Source organism: Rhamphochromis sp. 'chilingali' (assembly GCF_963969265.1).
Source record: "Rhamphochromis sp. 'chilingali' genome assembly, chromosome: 16".
In the NCBI taxonomy this organism is placed as follows: domain Eukaryota; kingdom Metazoa; phylum Chordata; class Actinopteri; order Cichliformes; family Cichlidae; genus Rhamphochromis; species Rhamphochromis sp. 'chilingali'.
Genome location: NC_137943.1, coordinates 18979619 through 19002761, shown reverse-complemented (window position 1 = coordinate 19002761; position 23143 = coordinate 18979619). Strand labels below are relative to the sequence as shown.

The 23143-nt window shown below is 38.5% G+C and overlaps 1 protein-coding gene across 2 annotated transcripts in view; it reads left to right on the top strand.

Moving 5' to 3' along the window:
• LOC308413095 (adenylate cyclase type 1-like) overlaps nt 1-23143 on the top strand; it is a 42337-nt gene that overhangs the window by 975 nt on the left and 18219 nt on the right. For both annotated transcript variants that reach the window (XM_080907887.1, XM_080907886.1), the window contains exons 2-4: nt 2923-3072; nt 3414-3532; nt 19740-19851. In XM_080907887.1, coding sequence (XP_080764013.1) covers nt 2923-3072; nt 3414-3532; nt 19740-19851 — 381 coding nt within the window. The remainder of the gene's footprint in view (nt 1-2922; nt 3073-3413; nt 3533-19739; nt 19852-23143) is intronic.

Here is a 23143-nt window from a genome sequence, read left to right as displayed (position 1 = left end):
AGCTCAGGTAGAGAGAAGCAATTTAGATGTCAGTTCAGCACCAAGGATAGCTCCATGTGGTAAGACATGATGGGCTTTGCTTAGGTTTTAATCAAATCCGGCAAAACAATAACACGAGACAAGTTAGAGCATGTTTGCTCTCATAAGACAAAAAATGTTGAGAATTTGTAGCTTTATCTTGGTGGTATGTAGTGGAAGTGAATGTAACGGTGACTATCAGTTCACATAGTTTTTCTCCCTCTTCCACACAAATTCCATGCGTGTAACACATTTATGATATTTAGTGGTGTTAAGCTACTGTATATTATAGTGTGGTGAAACCAAGACTTCCCTGCAGGCACCCTGATTTAAAAATATATAGTAAAGCAAAACAGTCTACGACTGTTTTCTATGGGATATGATTCAATCCCAAAGGAACAGGTCAGGAATGAAGAACTAGAGTGACATCCTCCAAGCACCAGAAGTAGGGCAAAGTGGAGGGACAAGCACACACACACATAAACACACACCCACCCACACACAGAGGAAGACCACTTTGACTACTCTACTTATGCTTCCGTTAAGAAATAGGGCAAAGTCATGCATGTCATTGCAGAGCCGGAATAGAAATTGGTACACGGCTCTCTGGAAATGTATAGCTTTTGTACCTTTTCCTGTCACAGTCAGACACATATGCTCACATTCCTGGCTGTCATCAGCTGTGGGAAAAGAAGATATGTCACATCAGTCAAAACCTACCAGGGGTATAATGGAACATGTCTGCCTACGTGCAACATATGACACAAATATTGGGCATTTCTTGGAAGTGAAACTGGGATTCTGTCGTTTCATCGTGCTCCCAAATGATGACAGCCTATTTACAGAGCTTTGTTTTCCTGTATGTAGGCTATGCGGTACCTGCATAGCCATGTGAAGGACACTGCTAGCTGTACTACCGGAGATAGCTAATCCATTAAGCTTAGAGATGAGCTGTGTGGCATGACCCTGCACAGTCCAGGCTTGCAACAACCACCCACCTAGGTCCCAAGCACTCAGCCTATGGTTGTGTCTACTTCTACATGAAATACCTTATTACTAAAGCAAGTGTTGACTATAATTTCAAATGCACCTTATTGTAGGGCCTCTTTGGTCTCATCATGCATCAGGTCCTTTTAGTAGCATAATTTATTCATTGTTGGTAGTTTAAATACCATAAAATGTTAAATGGGGTATGGGTTTATAGCCTTACCTGTCTAGATAAAGCTTAGATTACAAAAACAATAAAACTAAAAATAGGTACTTTATTAGACCCCATTGAAAGAAATGACAAAAATATAATTGTAAATAAACTCAGCAATCATTGGCATTTTTACTTATTAACTTATTGCTACTACTATTAATATGAAGTACAACAGCAAAAAAAAAAAAAAAAAAAAAAAAAAAAACTAAAGAAAAGGGGAGGAAAAAGCATTGCAAATAAAAACCTTGTATTGTATTCAGTGAATACCTGTATACATCATAATGAGACACCTTGGAATTAATCATGTCGCCGAATAAAAGTTAATGTACTCCTTTTATTTTTTTACTGCATCGTAAAAGTTTGAAGATCTTCATTACTGCCAGTGAATGGGTACAACAGCCGAGAATGAAAGATTTTGTTGCTAGTGCAGTAAGGTCAGTAATGAGCACACTGCGTTTAACACAACAGAGAAGCTCAAGAGTATTTTACACCAATTAACTCTGATGTCCACATTTATTCACTCCGGGCTATAAAGTTACTTGAGCATCGTTTGAACATGCTGATCCTTGCCAACAGTGCTGCCAAGCACAAAGCCAGACTTCTGCTGCCAAAAACAGCGTTCTCAAGGCAATCCGTTATTCGTCGCTCTGGGAAACGTGCCTGTCTGTGGCAGTAAAAGTTTCTTAAAATTTTACAAGAAGTGGATACATCATTTCAAAATATGACAGTGTTTTCATGATGCTTAGTTAAACATATAAGCTATATTTTAATAAAGTATAAGGTGTTTTGGGGTAACATTTCTTAAAGTCAAATAAGCTCCATCACTAAGTTCTACAACAGAAAATAATAAAGGTGAATGAGGATATGAGTTAACATATTTATTTTCATCAATATATTGTGTATTTATTACCTGCAGTGACTGCTTGTTAGTCTACACATCATAGGCAATCGCAGAACTGTGTCAAGTAACTCAGCCAGCCTCAACCAAGCAATAGGAATTATTATAAACAGTCATGCTGCTTTGTGTCTATTATAAGAGATGTCACAGATTTTCTCATAGAAAATATTGAATAAAAAATTATATATTTGAAAAATATCCAGGTAAATGAATTAACTGGTATAACACCCTTAAACTGCCATTCAGCCCGTTTAGGGTAGTGAAACTCCAGTTTCAGGTCCTTGAAAGCAGGGGTAACAAAACCTGGCAAACATCCACATGTATACATGTAGTTATATGAATGCCATGGATACTTTAATCAGTGTAGTGTATAGGCTGCTTGTTTTTATTTATTGTTATTCAGCTTTGATTTTAAGCATTATGATATGGGGTTTTTTTAACCATTAGCGTTGACTATATACACATCTGTTCAAGCAGCTTAGTGTTATAGTTCTGTGCTTGCCCCTTTTAAATAAAGTAAGAAATTGAAATAAATTACTTCCTGTGCTGCATTGTGCATCAATGCACACAAACAAATGCACAAAGATGCCAAATGACAAAACATATTTTACATTAGAATATTTACCATACATCCAATATATGGAAATATACATGAAAATACATTTTTCATTGATCATAACAACACACGTATAAATATTTGATCTAACTAAAGTGATGTAAATATTTCCTAATGGTTTCTTAAATATTTGGTCTTCAACAATGTACCAGAGAAGTAATAGTGTGTAATGTGTGTGTGTTTTTGCAGTTGGTTGCCAACACAGTACTGTTCACCAGTGTCAACCTGTCAGGGCTGTTTGTACGCATCCTAACAGAACGAGCCCAGAGGAAGGCCTTCCTGCAGGCTCGCAACTGCATCGAAGAAAGACTCCGCATGGAGGATGAGAACGAAAAACAGGTATAGACACCTTTTTTGCTGCACAAACTATGTGTAAAATTGGATGTCTACCCCCACCGCCCCATGCCTCAAGTCATTTTGCCACATTATTCATTTCTGTTAGATTTCATGCCTTTTTGTCTAGCGCATTTCTTATCACCGCCAACACTTTGCCCTATGATAACTTTGCCGCTTTCGACTGTATAAGTGACTTACTTTATCTTTTTTCCCCTCTCTTGCTCTGTTTCTCACACACAAATGTACACACACACACACACACACACACACACACACACACACACACACACACACACACACACACACACACACACACACACACACACACACACTCATATTCTCAGGAGCGCCTGCTAATGAGTCTGTTGCCCAGGAATGTAGCTATGGAGATGAAGGAGGATTTCCTGAAGCCCCCAGAAAGGATCTTTCACAAAATCTATATCCAGCGTCATGACAATGTCAGGTAGGACCCTATCATCAAGGCAACACTGCTGTGAACTTTTCCTAGAGACATTTGTGAATTAAATAAAGCCTTTCCATTTTAAAACAGTCATTTAGAGATTAGTATACTCATAAGAGATTCAGTGCTAAGAAAAACTAAATAATGTTCAGAGGAACAACTATAGAATGTTGGGGTGGTGTTTATGTTTACACTGAAGCCTTACTTGTATTTTTTACAGTTTTTTCTGAATGCTTAAACCCTAACTGTGATTCCTGTAGCACAATCTCTAAAACTATTCAGACTTATAGCAAAACCACTCACTGAGTTTGCAAAACTAAAAGCACAAAAACTGCTTTGCACTCAGTTTGCAATTTTGTAACACACACTTTGCAAAACTGTAGGCACAATTCACTGCACAACACTCAATTACCAAATTTCCAACACACTCCTAGCAAAAGTATACACATGTATGGCTATCATTAACACTAATTTGCCAACTGTCTGGCACACTTTCACATGTGAAAACTTTTTTAGATAATTCGTTCACTTTGCAATCTGCCTAAGCACTATAATACAGGTAAGCTGTGTGTGTGGAGTACAATGGTGGGAGCAGAAAGAGTGAGAAGAAGAGGAGGCCGAGGAAGAGGACGTGGAGGTGAAGAAGTAGGATGAAGAGGACGACAAGGACAAGGAGGAACAAGAGGAAGATGAGGAGGGGGGAGAGGAAAATGAGGAGGGGGGAGAGGAAAATGAGGAGGGGGGAGAGGAAGGGTAGGAAGAGTAAGAAATAGAATTACTGATGACATCAGAGCTACAATAGTGGACCATGTAATCAACCGTGGAGTGACCCTGAGGGTAGCTGGCCAATGGGTCCAGCCTAACTCGAGCCGCTACACTGTAGCAAGCACCATAAGGACATCTTGAAATGAGAATCGGTTAGTTGTGTGCTTAGTAGATGATGGCTTGTGTGTACTGTTTGATACGGAAACACCACTTTTACGAAGGTGTGAAGAGTTAATCTAGCTGTGTTTGCTTTTGCAAGAGAACTACAATGTTTTGATGATTGGGTGACAGGTTTTCTTATTTGTGTGAAGAGTTTTGCAAAATTAGCCAATAGTTACAAAAAATGTGCTTAAGCAATCAGAAAAAACTGTAAATTGTCCAGGTAACACTGATGGCCTGGAAAAAGATTATGTTGCACTTTCTACTAAAAAGTTCCAAGCACTCATTCAAACAGTTCTGTTTGTGATATTTATTATATTACTGCATTTTTACATATGGCTGATGTGTTCACATCACTAAGGAGCATTTTAGTGTTCCAGCCTGTTGCTGCTTTCACAGCTTCATATGCTGGATAACTTAATCTGAAGTAACTAATTATATTTTAATGCAGAAATCTATAAAGTAACTATAACTCCTTCTAAATGTAATAATTCCCTTTGAAGTATGAAATTAATTTACATTTTATTTACGTAAATTTTCTTTTAAATAATCTGATTATTTTGTTAAGTGCGGTGCTTGGATATTATTTATTATATATAACTTCTTCCCTTTTCTTCCTCACTTTGTAGTTAGTTATGTCTGACCTTTAACCTTTGATTAGAAATGACTAAATATGTGTGTTTGAGAGTATGATTTTCACTGCTTCATTCTGTGGGGGGGAAAAAACAAAAACTTGATGTTCTGCATTCTCATTTTCATTACCCATTTTGGTATGCCTCGGTAACTGTTTTGCTACCTTTCCCATTTCATGCTCTAGCATTTCCTTGTTACCGTTTCTTATCTTTTTCACTTCCTCCTTTCCTCTGTGTTCTCAGAGCAGCAGGGAGGCTTGAGGAGGAGAGTTTGCTTAGCCTTAGGATTAAGTTGCTACAGGGGATTAAATGCAATGGAGACCAAATTCTTGTTGCATAACACTTTGCCAGTGTGTGTGTGTTTGCTTTTGTGTGTTTGCTTGTGTGTGTGTGTGTGTGTGTGTGTGTGTGTGTGTGTGTGTGTGTGTGTGTGTGTGTGTGTGTGTGTGTGTGTGTGTGTGTGTGCTGGTTAAATATGGACAGATCTCAGTGGAGCTCTGCTGATTGCTTTTGTGCCTTGAACTTCTTCAGATAGCTCCACCCTTTGAGAGTGATCTGGACTGGATGCAGGCATGATTTATGTGATTTGGAGGGCTGTAATTAGAAACTAAACTGTGTGCAGCACAGTTTATGCAGTTTTATTTATTATGTTTTGAGACTGTGGCTAGTATCTTATTAAAACTAAGCCAGAGGGATATTGTAGTAATAGTCTTCAGCCAACCTGTGACCCTGAATTGATAAGCTGTTAGAAAAACGGATGGACGGACGGATGAATGTTTGGATATTGTAGTTATCAGCTACTAAAAAAGAATATATTTAAGTGTTATTTAACACAATACAAATTGTATTATAGAACCATACAGGTATACATTTGCAGTGAGTACAGTATACACAAACAGAAAATTAACTTACATAAACTTACAGTAATTCACTTTTTTTTTCAAGGTCAGTGATTTGTCAAGTCATTTTAATAAATTACCCTTTTTATTTTTATTTAGTGATAAATTATGATCAGAAATTAATACTGCCTACCTCTGGATCAAAGAGCCATCAGATTTATTAGGATTTAGCACTTAATTAAATATTTCTACCACTCTTTGTTTTTCCATATATAACATTTCCATAGAGTTGACATTTCCTTTATCCTTCCTGTATGGAGGATCAAAAGTGCCAAAATGAAACCAACAAATACATCTTTGGATAGTTTATCAAATGTGTCATGAATCAAAGTTATAAACAGGTAATTTATTAACACACAGTTAATTAGATATATAACTTAATTAATGAAAACATAAATTCATCATAATTTAGAACATATTTATTTATTTTACTATTGAATTAATTATTATTTAATGGTTCCTGATCAACAGACCTTAACATCTGATTAGCTATCCTGCAAGTCAAGACAAATCGTTCGCAGATAAATGATACATGCAGTATCACAGTCAGTTGGTGGTGGTGTGGATTTAAGACAGACAGGTATCCCAGAATGCTTATAAACCTAAAAATCACAATGGTGGAGGAAAACACCCCAAACTGTAAGTAAAATATGAAATACTGTTTCTGTGTCCATCTACAAGAGAAAAAAGAAGATAATTATATCTGCATTCATTTTTCATTCATTATTTGTCACTGAGAAGTAAGAGTTATGTATACATTGAGAGATTTGCCGAATAGTCTGTTGAATTATCAGCAATATTTAAGGAACTAGTATACAGCTTTTACCAACCTTTCCCAAATCAGCCCATTGTTTAAAAAAAATCACATAAATGGGCCTTTTATGAGCATTTATGATCAAATGTATTTTAAAACAACAAAGGTAATTAAGACTGTTGTGCTATTTTTATTGTAAATATTAATCGTAAGGGTAAAAAGACAGTAAAGGACAGAGTTAAAACGAACTGTTGTTATCAAGTGCACTGCTGTCTCACTGTAAGCTGTGCTTTTCCATCCAACCATCCCATCTAACCCTAAGTGTACTTACCAAGCAAGTATGCAACTCCAAACTCCGTATTTGGAACTAAGAAGGACCAACTGAAAGAATCGACTACGGACCAAAGTAACGGTTCTAGCTTTGGCCGGATTTGCCCCACACCCTGGCTTTGAGGTTGACAGATACAATAAATACATGATGCACTGCACTGCAGGAACTATGGAATAATTAATTAAATACTGAAATGTTTAAATATGTTTAAAATGAAATTAATTGATAATCAAATTAATTAATGATACATTGAATCAATTAATTATGTACATAATAATAATAATTTATATATCATTCAATTGTAATTCTTAATTCATTTAAGTCATGATTTAACAGTTTACTTATTTCTTTTATTTTGGCACTTTTAAGCTTCCAGATTTCCTCACCCCAAACACACACACACACACACACGCACACACACACACGCACACGCACACACACACACACACACACACACACACACACACACACACACACACACACAGATACTGTTTATACAAAATCCTTATTAAGACAAATGTTCACCAGTAAACTTACTGTATCCAGTTTCATCTGACATTATAACTAATGATTCTTAGAAAAACAGCACGTGAGAAGAATCCAGGGAACATTGTGTTGCAATAAATGGCTTTGCTGTAAGATGACTTTTAAGGTCACCAATTAGAAGTTTTTGATGATGTGAAGTTTGAAGGTGCTCACTCACACTGAAGAAACTACAGTTTATTATTGCAAAATTTGTTGTAAGCATATTTCCCACTCCTCTGGGTTCACCCCTTTATTGGTCCAGCATCAGCACATCCACTGCCCACATGCTGTATCTCCAGATGGACCCATCCAAAATTAAACCTTGAGTTTTCACTTGGCTAGTGGCTTCCACTTTGTGATTAAATTGATATCACGTCATGCCATAAAGCAGTAATGACTCCCACAGGGAGAAATAAGAGATTAGCATCATTAGGGCAATAATTTTCTTCAAATATGTGCCATTGGAGAGAAAATGATGAAAGAGTATGTGAGAAGGATTGGATTACACAATCTTACATATAAAAGTTGCAGTTACCACCAGAGATGGGCAGTAACGCATTACTTGTAACGCGTTACTGTAATCTGATTACTTTTTTTCAAGTAACGAGTAAAGTAAGGGATTACTATTGCAAAAACGGTAATTAGATTACCGTTACTTTCCCGTAGGAACGCTGCGTTACTGCATTACTAAAACCGTGATTTTTTGCGTGAATGTCTCACGACAGTGACGTAAGCGAGTGCGCAGTTAGTGACAACAGCTGTGTGGAGATCAACAATGGATCACATATCGATTGTGGGAGAGAGTATGAGCGTGCAGCGTTTAAAGCGTGGAAGTACTGACCTTACTTTGAGTTTGATTCCATAAAAAGTGACAAAAACATTAATGTCCGTTGTGCGTGGGAAGAAAACTTCTTTTTACAGCGAAAAAACCCCCTAAACAAGCACCGAGTGCGCAACGACATAATGGGAAATTCACAGAGAAACTCGCGGATTCTTCAACTGACCGCAGCACACCTGCACCAGGGTAAACCTCCGCCTACCTCAGTCCTGCTTTACAGGTGAAAATAGAGCAAAAGGACCGCTGAGTCTTTAACTTTATTTATTTTCTGCTGTGTTTTACTTGCATCTATTTGAAAGACTGAGTGTAAACACAAAAAATATTTTATTTTATGTGCTGGAATGTGCAGAAAATAGGTTTAAATGTTAAACTAATTTATTCAAGTCAGAGAATGTTGCATATAATTAAATTTTTGCTTGATGCATAAAGTTAAAAGATTAAAACTGATAAAACAAGTTAAAAAAAAGAGACTTTTCCATTCGAATCAATCAAATCAAAGCACTTTTATTGTCACATCACATGTGCAGGTACATTGGTACAGTACATGTGAGTGAAATTCTTGTGTGCGAGCTTCACAAGCAACAGAGTTGTGCAAAATACAATAATGTAAACCAGCAAAATACAAGAATGGCTACATCTGAAACTAATAAATATATGTACAATATATAATAGTATACGCATTTCTGGATGTGTATACTAAATATTTTTCTACGTGTGTGTGTGTGTATACACAAATTAAATAGAGTAAACAATAAATAAAATATATAAAAATATACAGAGTTGAGACATGTGCAAAACAGTGGCATTACTGTACAGTATGGAGTGCATAATGTTAAAGTTCCAGTAGTGAAGCTGAGGTGTCTATGACGTGTTCAGCAGTCTGATGGCCTGGTGGAAGAAGCTGTCTCTCAGTCTGCTGGTACGGGACCGGATGCTGCAGAACCTCCTTCCTGATGGAAGTAGTCTGAACAGTTTATGGCTGGGGTGACTGGAGTCCTTGATGATCCTCCCCGCTTTCCTCAGGCACCGCTTCCTGTAGATGTCTTGGAGGGAGGGAAGCTCACCTCCAATTATCCGTTCAGAGCACCGCACTACTCGCTGGAGAGCTTTGCAGTTGTAGGCGGTGCTGTTGCCATACCAGGTGGTGATGCATCCAGTGAGGATGCTCTCAATGGCACAGTGATAGAAGGTCCTGAGGATGCGGGGGCTCATGCCGAATCTTTTCAGTCTCCTGAGAAACTGTTTTGTTTGTGTGTACTGACCACGTAAGATCCTCAGCCAGATGTACACCAAGAAACCGGAAGCTGCTCACTCTCTCCACAGCAGCGCCGTTGATGGTGATGGGGGTGTGTACTTCTCTGCACCTCCGGAAGTCCACTATCAACTCGTTTGTCTTTGCGACGTTGAGGGTGAGATGGTTGTCTTGACACCAGTGGGTCAGGGCGCTGACCTCCTCCCTGTAAGCCGTCTCATCACCATTGGTGATTCGATTACATTTTGTATGATGGATTATGCAGAAAAAGTAGAATTGGGCTGAAAGATCTATCACTTTATCACCTCTTCAGGTTGTAAATTGTGTTTTTAAAAAGTAACTAAGTAACTAAGTAATTAATTACTTTTGAAAATAAGTAATCAGTAAGGTAACGGGATTACTTTTTTGGGGAAGTAATCAGTAATTAGTTACTGATTACTTTTTTCAAGTAACTTGACCAACACTGGTTACCACAGGAGTAATTTTTTGTAACTTGCTTATTTAGGTTAATTTTAGCACTTTGCACTGAGTCAATGTGATGTGGTTCTGTAGGTTTTGGCAAAAGAGAGTTATAGCTGTTGATGGACATTTAAAATCAGACAGTTTGCAACCCAGGAGTAGCTAGCTAATTTAAAACTGAATGCGTTCAAAATGTCAAAACTTAACAAATATTTGGCAACATGTAGTGGTCCAATAATTACAGAACATATGTATGTTGTGACTGTAGCGTCTTTCAGTACAAATTCATACATTTCGTACACTGAGACTAAATGTATGTCATGTATTGTAGATATATTACAAAAAAAGAGATCTAAATCAGGATGTCTTCTGATTAGAATTCAATAAATTGATCCCCAGCTCCTCCAATCTGCATGCAGAAGTACCCTTAGGCAAGATAGTGAATAAAAAAAATGCTGCAGCTACATAGATAAAAAAAAAAAATGTGATACTTAAAAAGTGCACAAAATAAAGGACTGTGTTAATGCATCTTTGTGTGTGTGAATGAATGTGGTTTGTTTTGCTTACTCAATAATACCAGCCCATTTACCACATATATTTAGATTTTTCTTTTGATTTAGGTTGCTTGTCCATACAGATGTACAAGGGTTACAAACGTCAGTGTAATTATCCTAGTTACAGTTTTTTACAGTCGCTAACAAGCGCCTACCCATACTTCAGATACTTTTTCTAAACTCTTAACACAGACCCACACCTACAAAACACAATTGGCCAAATGGATAATATCCTTCCCAAAAATACACTTTGTTAAATATATACTAACTCCTCATTTCAAAATTAGAACACATCTTTCTCTGCACACACTAACTGTACAAAAACACTATAAATCTGACTCAAAATGAAATTAGTCTGTCAAAGAATAACACTTGTTTTCACTTCACAAGGTACATGCAGTCAATCAAAGTACACCAGGTTTCAAAATACTGGCTATTATTGACATTACAAAAACTGCATAGACTTTTATGTTTCAGTGTCACAGGTATTTGCATGCGAAACATGCAATCCACCATATTGACACCAGAAATGTCTTGGTTGGTAACTGTATGTCCACATGTACAGTAATGTTCACATTCAAAAGCATTCCAGTAAAAAGCAAACAAGTTTTTGTTTCTTTACTGTTTACCACAGGAGGTACAGTAGAAACACGGTATGATAGGACAGAGAAAGTTTTACAGTATTGCTTACAGTGAACAAAATATCCATGAAACACACAAGAGCATTCTGAACAAAAAAACAACAGCAAAAAGCCAAGATAAAAAGGGGGGGAGGGGGGCTAAAAAAAGGCAAAAAATTTGCATCTAATCTCTGCGATCTTCAGGGTTAGGCCACATGTTTTCATCAACATCACATCTGATGTTATCCAAGTCGATACACCTGGGATAAAACCGCCTGGTATGTCGGATCCACCCTTGGCAATCGTCAACTGTGATGTCCCTGGAGCCGGCATCCATGGCTTCAAGGAGGGACATCTGGTCATGTGGCTGATGGTCATAAACCTTCCACCTCCATGCAGAAAAGAACTCCTCTATGGGGTTGAGGAAAGGTGAATAGGGTGGAAGGAAGAGACTTACCAGTCTTGGGTGGACTTCAAACCATGTTGTTATTGCTTGCAAGTGATGGAAAGCCACATTGTCCCAGGTAATTACAAAGGTCCTCATGTTTTCACCCTCCTGACCCTGCTCTGGAACCAGGCACTGGTGGAGATCATTGAGAAAGGCAAGCAAGCACTCTGTATTATAGGGTCCAACCTGACATCTGTGAAGGAGTAATCCTGCATTTGCAATTGCTGCACACATGGTAATGTTTGCCCCTCTCTGTCCTGGCACATCAACTGTGGCCCTTTTTCCAATTACATTTCGTCCACGTCGACGCCTTTTGGCCAGATTGAATCCTGCCTCATCGATGTATATGAATTCATGAGGGGCCTGGTTGGCCTCCAATTCCATAACTCTCTGAAACAAAGTTTATGTAAGTCATGTTATTACTGTATACCATACTGTACTGTAACCTAGTATTGTGTAGGTTACCTACTTGCAAAGTGCAAAGCTTATAGAACTGGACATTGGATTGAATATACACTATACCTGGACATATTGTCGTCGTAGCTCCTTGACCCTCTCACTGTTCCTCTCAAAGGGAACAGTGTAGAGCTGCTTCATCCGCACTCTGTGTTTGGACAATGTCCGCGTAATGGTTGTGAGGCTGATTCTATCGATATTGTCAAATATCTCATGGTCCGCCACAATTCTAGTTTGAATTTCACGCAGTTTTATTGCATTATTTGCAGTAACCATTTCTACAATGGCAAGCTCCTGATCATTACTGAGGAGCTTTCCTCTTCCCCCAGAGGGTGGAAGACGTTGCATTCTTTAGAAAGACAAAAAATTCAACATATGCATTACTGTATGACCATATTGACATGTCAAGTGAGAATAGAAACAATCCATGTAAAATGCAATACTTACCTGTTGGTTTGTTGAAAGATGCGTATAATGGAGGCAACCGTTGACCGCCTCAAATTGGGCTGCACTCTTTCACCAGCCTCTCTTAGTGAAAGACCATGGTTGATTACATGGTCAATGATAGTGGCACGAATTTCATCACTGACTACTGTTCTTGCAGCCCTTGGAATGCCACCACCACGCATTCTTACACCTCTACCTTGCCCTCTCCTTGGGCCTGCTCTTCTCCCTGGGCCCCTTGCTCTTACTCTTCCTCGACCAGACATTACAGTGTTTGTCTTTTTTTTGTTTCCAAAAACATCACTCCTCAAGGTCTTGCCTTATAAACCCCACTGAGTCTAAGCCAGAATGGAAGAAGGTGTGGTTGGCCCAATTTACCCAACATAAATAAGCTGTGTCTCAATTATTCAGTTGTTTGTTTATTATCAGCTGAGATATATTTTTGATATTGATATTGTTTTTGTACTGATATCATTGCAGAAGCAGAGGCTTTTATACTGTATCTAAGGTTTGGAATATTGTTTTTGCTATTGTGGGATGTTGTGTGTTAACATTCGTAGATACTACAAGAACAGTCCATAGTTTTGTTGGGAGGTATAACTTGTCTGTTAAGAAAATGTAAGCATTGTGGAAATGTGTTCACTGACTGCATATTGGGTGAACACGACATGAAATGTGTGAATGGTATGGCCACAACAGACCGATCCTGTGCTAATTGTGTTTAGAGTTTTGCAAATGTGACAACTGTTTGGACAAACGCTTGTTAGCGACTGTAAAAAACTGTAATACATAATTAGATTTACGTGCCTTTATGATGTGCTAAGTGGAACACGTTCCTCACATTTTTCTGAACTGAGTATGTAGTTCCTCGTGCAAACAACATTTAGCTTATTCTAACTGCACCATCATATCTTTAACCGCAGTACACGTTAGCAATATATTAGATATTAGCAAATATCTTTATATCAGTAATGTTGTATGGTTTTATATCTGTATTGTTTGTTGCCTATAAAAAGGTCTAGCATTCTGATTTAAGCACTTTTCTGTCTTGTTTTTACAAGTAAGTGCACTGTGTCCTAAATGACCTGGACTTTGAACAGAACACAGGATTCATGCTCTGTGCATCAGTGCATGTGAGTGTTAAGATAATGGTGTGTGTGTGTGTGTGTGTGTGTGTGTGTGTGTGTGTGTGTGTGTGTGTGTGTGTGTGTGTGTGTGTGTGTGTGTGTGTGTGTGTGTGTGTGTTTCTGGTTGAAAGAAGGTAAAAATAAATAAATAAGTGACTGTAGCCAAGGATCACATGAGGTTATGAGTCATTAGGACTATGCAATCAATGGGATGCATGGCTGATTCATGCACAGACACTCATAGGGGCCACAGTGATAGATTCTTCATATGTCCTTATATTTTTTCAGGAAACATATGTGTGTGTTTTGAATATTAATTACCATAACAAGGACCATCTAAATAAAAGGGTACTGAAGGCAAGGAGACGTGTGCTCCAGGCAGACAGTTTAAAAATAATTAGCATTTTTGTGTACTCAGCCTCCGCTTCTAATACTCATTAGTGCTTGTGTAAAGATGCTCGTAAGTGAGTGATGATCATGATAATAATAGCGTGTTTTGCAGCCTCTCTGTCACTCAACTGTTCTGTTCCACTTGTTTTTGTGGTGTCGTTTAAATTGAAACAATAGTGACTTAAAGGTTTAAAAAGCAGGTCACTGAATCAAGTGAGAATTCGAATCCTTGAGTAAAGTGTTGATTTTCACTCAGCTTTTCTACATTTCACTCCTCTGAAGGCGGCAAAAATGAAAGGAATAAAGGTGAAAATTCTTGCAAACAACTTAACTTTTAAGTGTTATTCAAAACTACTTGCATGAAAAATTACAACAGTTTTGGCTTGGAACTGAGCTCAAGTATCAAACAAAATTAGCTGTGTTAAGTTGAGGAATTAAATAACTGGGCATGTGTTGTGTAGGCTGATCACTCTAAATCAATTTGGTTCTTCTCCACCTTTTTCTTCAGCTGTTCTGTAATTCACTGCAAAAATTCCTCTGCTGGAAACACCTTTCCATTCATCAAAATTTGGCCTATAACTTCACTAATCCCTTTATCTTTGAGCTACCCTTGACTCCGTCCTTTCTCATATGTGGCACACAGCAGGAAATATTCAGTGTTTTCAGTGGGTGCGCTCTTGCTAGAGGTGAATGCATAGTTATGTTATACATCATGTCATGTTAGTTTTTTTTTTATCACATCTGAACAGTTCAGCATAGAAGAATTCTGTATATATATATATATATATATATATATATATATATATATATATATATATATATATATATATATATATATATATATATATAATCATAGTTGATGCATGAACATTTTACAGTTTTTTCTGATTGCTTAAGCACATTTTTTGTAACTATTGGCTAATTTTGCAAAACTCTTCACACAAATAAGAAAACCTGTCACCCAATCATCAAAACATTGTAGTTCTCTTGCAAAAGCGAACACAGCTAGATTAACTCTTCACACCTTCGTAAAAATGGTGTTTCCGTATCAAACAGTACACACAAGCCATCATCTACTAAGCACACAATGCGCCAACTGCACACTGATGGTATGAATACAAAACACATCTGGCGTTTGCCTTCCCTGTGCACAAGGTAGGCTATGTCAGTTTGAGCTCATACTTCTGTCATAGATCCATAAGCATGGAGGGATCCAAACTTCAAGTACTGGTGTTTAGTCAAACACATCAAAACAAACACAAGTGTTTATTTCCAAGTATAGGATTATTTGCAATCGCCATAATGACTATATGGGTTACGTGGTCTGCAGTGAACATGCTTCCTCTGCCCCCTCCTCGTCTTCCTCTTGCTCCTCCTTGTCCTTGTCGTCCTCTTCATCCTACTTCTTCACCTCCACGTCCTCTTCCTCGGCCTCCTCTACTTCTCACTCTTTCTGCTCCCACCATTGTACTCCGCACACACAGCTTACCTGTATTATAGTGCTTAGGCTGATTGCAAAGTGAACGAATTATCTAAGAAAGTTTTCACATGTGAAAGTGTGCCAGACAGTTGGCAAATTAGTGTTAATGATAGCCATACATGTGTATACTTTTGCTAGGAGTGTGTTGGAAATTTGGAAATTGAGTGTTGTGCAGTGAATTGTGCCTACAGTCTTGCAAAGTGTGTGTTACAAAATTGCAAACTGAGTGCAAAGCAGTTTTTGTGCTTTTAGTTTTGCACACTCAGTGAGTGGTTTTGCTATAAGTCTGACTAGTTTTAGAAATTGTGCTACAGGATTCACAGTTAGTGTTTAGGCATTCGGTAAAAACTGTAAAAGTAGTGAAGAGATGGGAGAAACACCCTTCACTGCATAGTTTGTCCACTAGAGGGCTTTCTGCAAATTACCTATTGGCTATGTATGTATTTGGAAATTCACAAACACAACAATCAGCTAGTCATTTGCCTTTATTAGGCAAATATCATAATAAAAACATGTTTTATATCCAAATTTGTGCCAACACACTTGACTGGGAAATGAATCAAGCATAGCATTCAACTTATTTATGTTCAGCCATGTTAGTAAATGACAAGAAAAAATAATCATAATGTCTTCTACTATTTTGTTCTTCCTTTTTGTAAAACAGAAAAGCTGAAAATTCGTGGATCACAACAATCATTATATTTTAGCATTAGCATCTACTGTAACCAGTAGATATTTATTCTAATGTGATTACAAATCTAGAATAAATGTAACTGATACTCTAACCTGCACTTTGCTCAGTTTAGTTCTCTTTAGAGTTTTAGTCCATTCAAGTTGAAGTGTTTACACTAACATGGTATTTAACATTGCAAGTATTTGTCAGCCCCAGATGGTTGCCAATTAAAACAGTAACACAAACTGAGTCCGCTGCCCCTCATTATGGTGACATCTGTGAGACAGCAAGATGACATTTAGCAGCTCTCTTCTCTCAGAGATCCAGCACTCTGTCACTTTGTGAAAACTCAAGCCTACATGAAAGCAACAGTCTGCCATCAGTATGAGATGCAGACATGCTGGTTGTTCGGGACAGTTAGTATTTGGTGACTGCTCGAGTTCACACTCTTCACAGCCACATAGAACTCATTGCGAACACTTTTCATCACAGAGTTCTTTGGGGTATCTGCTCAAGCTGTATTAAAGTATTAATGTGCACAACAGGATGTTAAACTCTTCACACTTTTGGAAAACAAAAATATAATCTGAAATAATTCTATGTCAGTTCTCTGACAGGGGACGTTTTGCCTATACACACAGGATGGACCTACCATTTGAACTACTATAGTGTTAATACAGAATATTTTGCGTTTTTTCTTTTTTAACCAAAGGGGCAGCAGGGCTGGTTTTAACCTGAACCATCCATCTAAACCATCAGGCTACTAAGCTTGTATCTCACTTACAAAGTCAAAACAAGTAGGTCTATGCTAACTACCTTACACTATGGAAATAAGTGCTATCTTTCATGATTCCTCTCACATTTTACCTGTTCAGTGTTATTATTGTCCAGGATTAGATAAAGACTGGGCCAGCTAAGTAAAGTAAGCTGTCTCTCTTTTCTGGGTCCAGTTGTGATGCCAAAAATCAGGATTAGACTACTCGATGATTAAAACACAGGTGGAATTATAGTTGTGGTTAGGTCGCAAACCACGCAAAGGGCAGAAAAAGCAACGACTGACATTATTAGTCTCGCCCGGGCTCACTGGTTTTCAGACTGTATCTGGCATGCATTACAGTTTTTTCTGATTGCTTAAGCACATTTTTTGTAACTATTGGCTAATTTTGCAAAACTCTTCACACAAATAAGAAAACCTGTCACCCAATCATCAAAACATTGTAGTTCTCTTGCAAAAGCGAACACAGCTAGATTAACTCTTCACACCTTCGTAAAAATGGTGTTTCCGTATCAAACAGTACACACAAGCCATCATCTACTAAGCACACAATGCGCCAACTGCACACTGATGGTATGAATACAAAACACATCTGGCTTTTGCTTTCTCTGTGCACAAGGTAGGCCATGTCAGTTTGAGCTCATACTTCTGTCATAGATCCATAAGCATAGAGGGATCCAAACTTCAAGTACTGGTGTTTATTCAAACACATCAAAACAAACACAAGTGTTTATTTCCAAGTATAGGATTATTTGCAATCGCCATAATGACTATATGGGTTACTTGGTCTGCAGTGAACATGCTTCCTCTGCCCCAGCATCTGGTCATCTAGCAATTCTGTAAAGTAACAATTTCAGTATTTTTACATCAATGGTATTGGTGTGTTTCTCATTGGCATACGGCAGTGCTACAAATCTTTGTGCGAAGTGACTGTACTAACCGACTCTCATTTCAAGATGTCCTTATGGTACTTGCTACAGTGTAGCGGCTCGAGTTAGGCTGGACCTGTTGGCCAGCTACCCTCAGGGTCATTCCACGGTTGATTACATGGTCCACTATTGTAGCTCTGATGTCATCAGCAATTCTATTTCTTACTCTTCCTACCCTTCCTCTCCCCCCTCCTCGTCTTCCTCTCCCCCCTCCTCGTCTTCCTCTTGCTCCTCCTTGTCCTTGTCGTCCTCTTCATCCTACTTCTTCACCTCCACGTCCTCTTCCTCGGCCTCCTCTACTTCTCACTCTTTCTGCTCCCTCCATTGTACTCCGCACACACAGCTTACCTGTATTATAGTGCTTAGGCAGATTGCAAAGTGAACGAATTATCTAAAGAAGTTTTCACATGTGAAAGTGTGCCAGACAGTTGGCAAATTAGTGTTAATGATAGCCATACATGTGTATACTTTTGCTAGGAGTGTGTTGGAAATTTGGTAATTGAGTGTTGTGCAGTGAATTGTGCCTACAGTTTTGCAAAGTGTGTGTTACAAAATTGCAAACTGAGTGCAAAGCAGTTTTTGTGCTTTTAGTTTTGCAAACTCAGTGAGTGGTTTTGCTATAAGTCTGAATAGTTTTAGAGATTGTGCTACAGGAATCACAGTTAGGGTTTAAGCATTCAGAAAAAACTGTAATTCAAATGCAAAAAAGAAATTTCACCCCCACCAAGCAAGTATTTTTAATAAATTGGCAAACAATAAAAATGAGTTTAGAATGGAGTGTTTTTGTGAAATAAAATTTAAATAGCATCAAAAAAACCTCTGGGCCTCTAATCCACTGGCACTATAACTCACTAGGTGACCTCTATGACACTCTATTATGTGGTCTGGCCAGTCATGGGGTGAGAGGCAGGAAATGCCTTGGATAGGTGGACAACACAGGGAGACAGACAGCCATTAAAGATCCAATTCACACTCGACAGAATCACGAAAAAGAAAAAAAGTCAGGCACAGGGAGAACAAACAAACTGCACACAGAAAGGCATCACCCTAATAACATAATATTGATATAATAATTTGTATTTGATTTCTTTAGAAAACTGTTTAAATCAGATTCACATTTTGAATAAAATCCACACAAAAACACCCAAATGTGTTTTCAGCATACATTTAAAATGAGCTACTGAATCAGCTGACCTCAGGAAGGTTATTCCAATTCACTGACAATGCCAGAAGAGCAAGTGAAACTTAGATGGCTTATTTTGGGTAAAACAAATGCCAGACATGTCAGTTCAGGCACATTCAGTCCTATATGCAGCCTGTCAAAAGGGAATACCAGTACTCTTGATGGCTGCATTATATCCTAGAATGTCTCCTCTGTGATCCTCGTGAGAATGCTCTTGCTTCTATTTTGAGTGGCTCTGCTTGACTGCGCTGCCAGTCAGTTAGAGAATGGGGCAGGCTCTCTCTCTCTATTTATCTATCTATGTATCTATCTATCTCTGTATATCTATCTAGACTTAATTAATTTAAATGTTGCTTGCATCATTCCAAAGCAATACTCAAACTGATTTTAAAAAGTCATTTTAAGCACATTTCTTGCAGCTAATCTGACCAGGCTATTATTCTTGTTTCATTGATGCAGTTTGCTGTGATTAATTTCCTACATTGACTCAGATTGTTCTTTCCTTTGTCTTTTACAGTATCCTGTTTGCAGATATTGTTGGCTTCACCAGCCTGGCCTCTCAGTGTACAGCCCAGGAACTGGTTAAACTATTAAATGAACTGTTTGGAAAATTTGATGAGCTTGCCACGGTGAGTCAGTCTCCCTTCCTTGAAGACATATCCCTCACTTGCAGCCACTGTTGACATTGTTACAAAGTGGCTTTTTCTCTGTGTGCACACTTTTGCCGCAACACGACACAACTATAGTGTATTGTTGTGAGCATGTGGGGTTTTTGTGCGTATGTGTGTGTGTGTGTGTGTAATGCTTTGGCCACAAGCTGTTGGCACATTCCACTAGCTTAGCATGATGTCACTATGAATATTGGAAGCCCATATGATGCTTAATATGATTATCCAGTGCTTCATTTTGAGGAAGAGTTGACAGACCTCTTTAATCTGAGCCAGATTTACCCAGGGCTAAATCTTGCATCCTCTCTGGTTGTTTGAATGAACAAAATGAATGATTTTAAGAGCAAAGTTGTACTGGCCACAGTTGCTCTTGGTTTGCATGTGAAAAAGGTTTCAGCCAACCCATCTGTCGATATTTCACTCTTTTTGATTTTGGTGCTGAAAATCCGCTCGGCTTTTGTCATTAAGTTTTACTGCCACAGTTAATCTATTTGCTTTTCTATTTGACACCATCAGCACAAAATCTTTTAATCAAAACACTGTGCATACTCTGAACACATGCTTCCAAAAAGGTATGATATCACCTGTCATGTAAATTTGGTTAAAAATACTGGATGTTTGGTGAGGAGGTTGAGCCCCTGCAGATCACCCTGCCACAACCTTAGTAACATATAATCTGGCCTCTGTTACTTACACTAGCCACATACCCTTGTCAAATCCATTAATCCACGGGATTACAACCAACCCCTTTTTTGCTTTCATAGAAGGTTTTACTTGGCTGTGTTGAGAGCTTGTATTTTTAACTTGTTTGTTTACAGATTTAAATTTAGAACTGCCTAAAACGAGAGCTCCATGCATTTGACATATTGTCAAATAAATGTCATCGCCTTTCTAATTAATCTGTGTTCAGTTAGTTTCCCTTATTATTGTTGGTTTGAATTTCTGTTTTCATCCCATGGAAAGTTGCTGTTACTCTGCTATTTTATTAACAAAGTGATTCCTTGTTCTAAAACATACCAACTTGAAACGACGTGGCAGATACATTTTCATCACCCACAGATTTTTGGCTAGAAGACGTTTTTTCTACATTCTATATCTAGAAGATGCCAGTTTTATTGCTGTTGTGAGTTTTGCTGTCTCACTCATTTACTTACAAATAACGTGAATGGGCTGATCATCTTTCGGCCACTTCCTGGGAGCCTCATGTTACACCGAAAGGTTGTCCCCAGCCACGAAGCTTGTCATCAAATGCCCTGACCCAAAACCTCGCTCGTATTGATCGACTTTGGCAGGAAGTGGCAAAGCCAGTGACTCATAGCTGTGGTCACTGTGGGCACGCAGACTCCTCTTGCTCCATACGAAGAGCGGGCGATGCCACATGGCCACCAGGCATCATCTCATAATACCATTCCAGCACCATCCCCACACCACCTGTCCACGCTTTGGACTTGTCAAGCTGCACGGGAAGTGGGCCAGGAACACAGCGTTCTCCTAAAGTGCTGTGGATGTAGCAGACCAAGTCTTCTCTCTTCTCTCAAAAATTCTCAACACAAACGGAAATAAGGCATCAAATCTGAAGCACGCTTTATGAGAATGCCTATACTAACTGTAGTTTCATCTCCTTTTAACCAGAGGGAGCTTGGGAGTCTGAATTTTTATACCACATAAGCATTAGAGTGAAAGAAATACAATAAAATTTCAGCATGTCAGCTCTTTCACCACTTTTGAACTATGTCTTAAGATTATTTAGGACTAACATATACAGAAGTAATGGGATATCTCTGCTAGAAAGAGAGTGTAATTAAAGACGATAGCAGTGAGAATTGTTTTCTCAGAAAACGTGATAGGGAGTGGCACGCCTGTTTGGTGCTTTCATTGGTGCATCACCATGAAAAAAAAAATTACATAAAAAAATTACATTAAGCATCGATTTGCTTCCACTTGTCTAATTCAGGGCGGTGGTCTGGCTGGAGCCCATCCCACCTGTCGCAGGTTGATGGGTGGGGTGCACACAGGACTGGTCACCGTTCTGCAGGGGTAGTGCATAGAAATACACAACCATTCAAGATCCACTTCACACTTAGGTCCAATTTGGATTTACCAACATGTTTTTAGATTGTGGGCAGAAGTCATAGTCCCTGGAGAGAACCCACACAGACATGGGGAAGAACATGCACAACGAGAGCCCCCGGCCAGCTGCTCGATGATGAATTAAATGTCAAAATTGATCATTTAATTTTTTTAAACAACTGGAGGCTATACTCTTTAGTGTAATTTGATTGGGATGGACTTTTATATGTATGTCTGTCGATATCAAAGGTGGACGTACCTACCATGAATCACCCATTAGTTTCTGAAGTTTTGTTTTGAACCCTTTGAAGCCATCTTGGTTTCAAAAAACCAGGTGTGACAAAAAAAGTCTGACTGTCAAAGTGGTTTCATTCATTGGATTATGACCTGTCAATCACAATTCACTAGCTAGCGAGCACACCACAGGAAATCCTCCATTTTAAAACACAGTATGGTCAGTATTTACAAAATAAACTTTTGTTTTTATTCAGTATTACCTAAAAAGACTGACTGAGCCCATTAACTCATCCGGAAAGTGTTTACAGAGGTTAAGACAGAAACCTATAGCCTTCTATAGAACCAGAAGTCTTTTTGAAACCACAGCTATCGCCACCTGGTGGTCCAGAATGCAGGTTTAAGGCACAGGTTGACCACAGTGGCATTAATTTTTCTTGATGCTCGCTTCTTGCTGGATAAAGGGTGACGAGAACAGTGAGGCTGAACAAAAACATAAAGGAGAAAATCCGAATGTGAGGCCTAATAATGCCAAGACACCGGTGACAGTTTTCTCTGAGTCTACAACCAACACCTATAACTGTGACAGTGGTCTGGGTCCCTTCATACTGTACCAAGGGCTGCATGTAAATAAGCACTGCCCAGATGGTAAGAAAATACAGTACATGTGTTGTCGCACAAGTTAATGGTAGTAATAATTTTTTTTTTTTTTTTAAAGCTTCAGGTCTTGGATCAGGTCCAGATTTTCATTTTAAATTTGACGGTTTGACTGGAGCAGCTCTTGAAGCTACAGGTCAAGGTCAGGTTTAGGTCTCAGCTGTAGTCTTGTGCAGAATTCTGTGACCTGTCTATTTTATGACGCTACCAGATATTCGCCTCTTAGCGAGCTCATCTGTTACAGTACGCGTGCCGATAACACGTCATCAGATCTTTAAAGGTGTGATTCTTC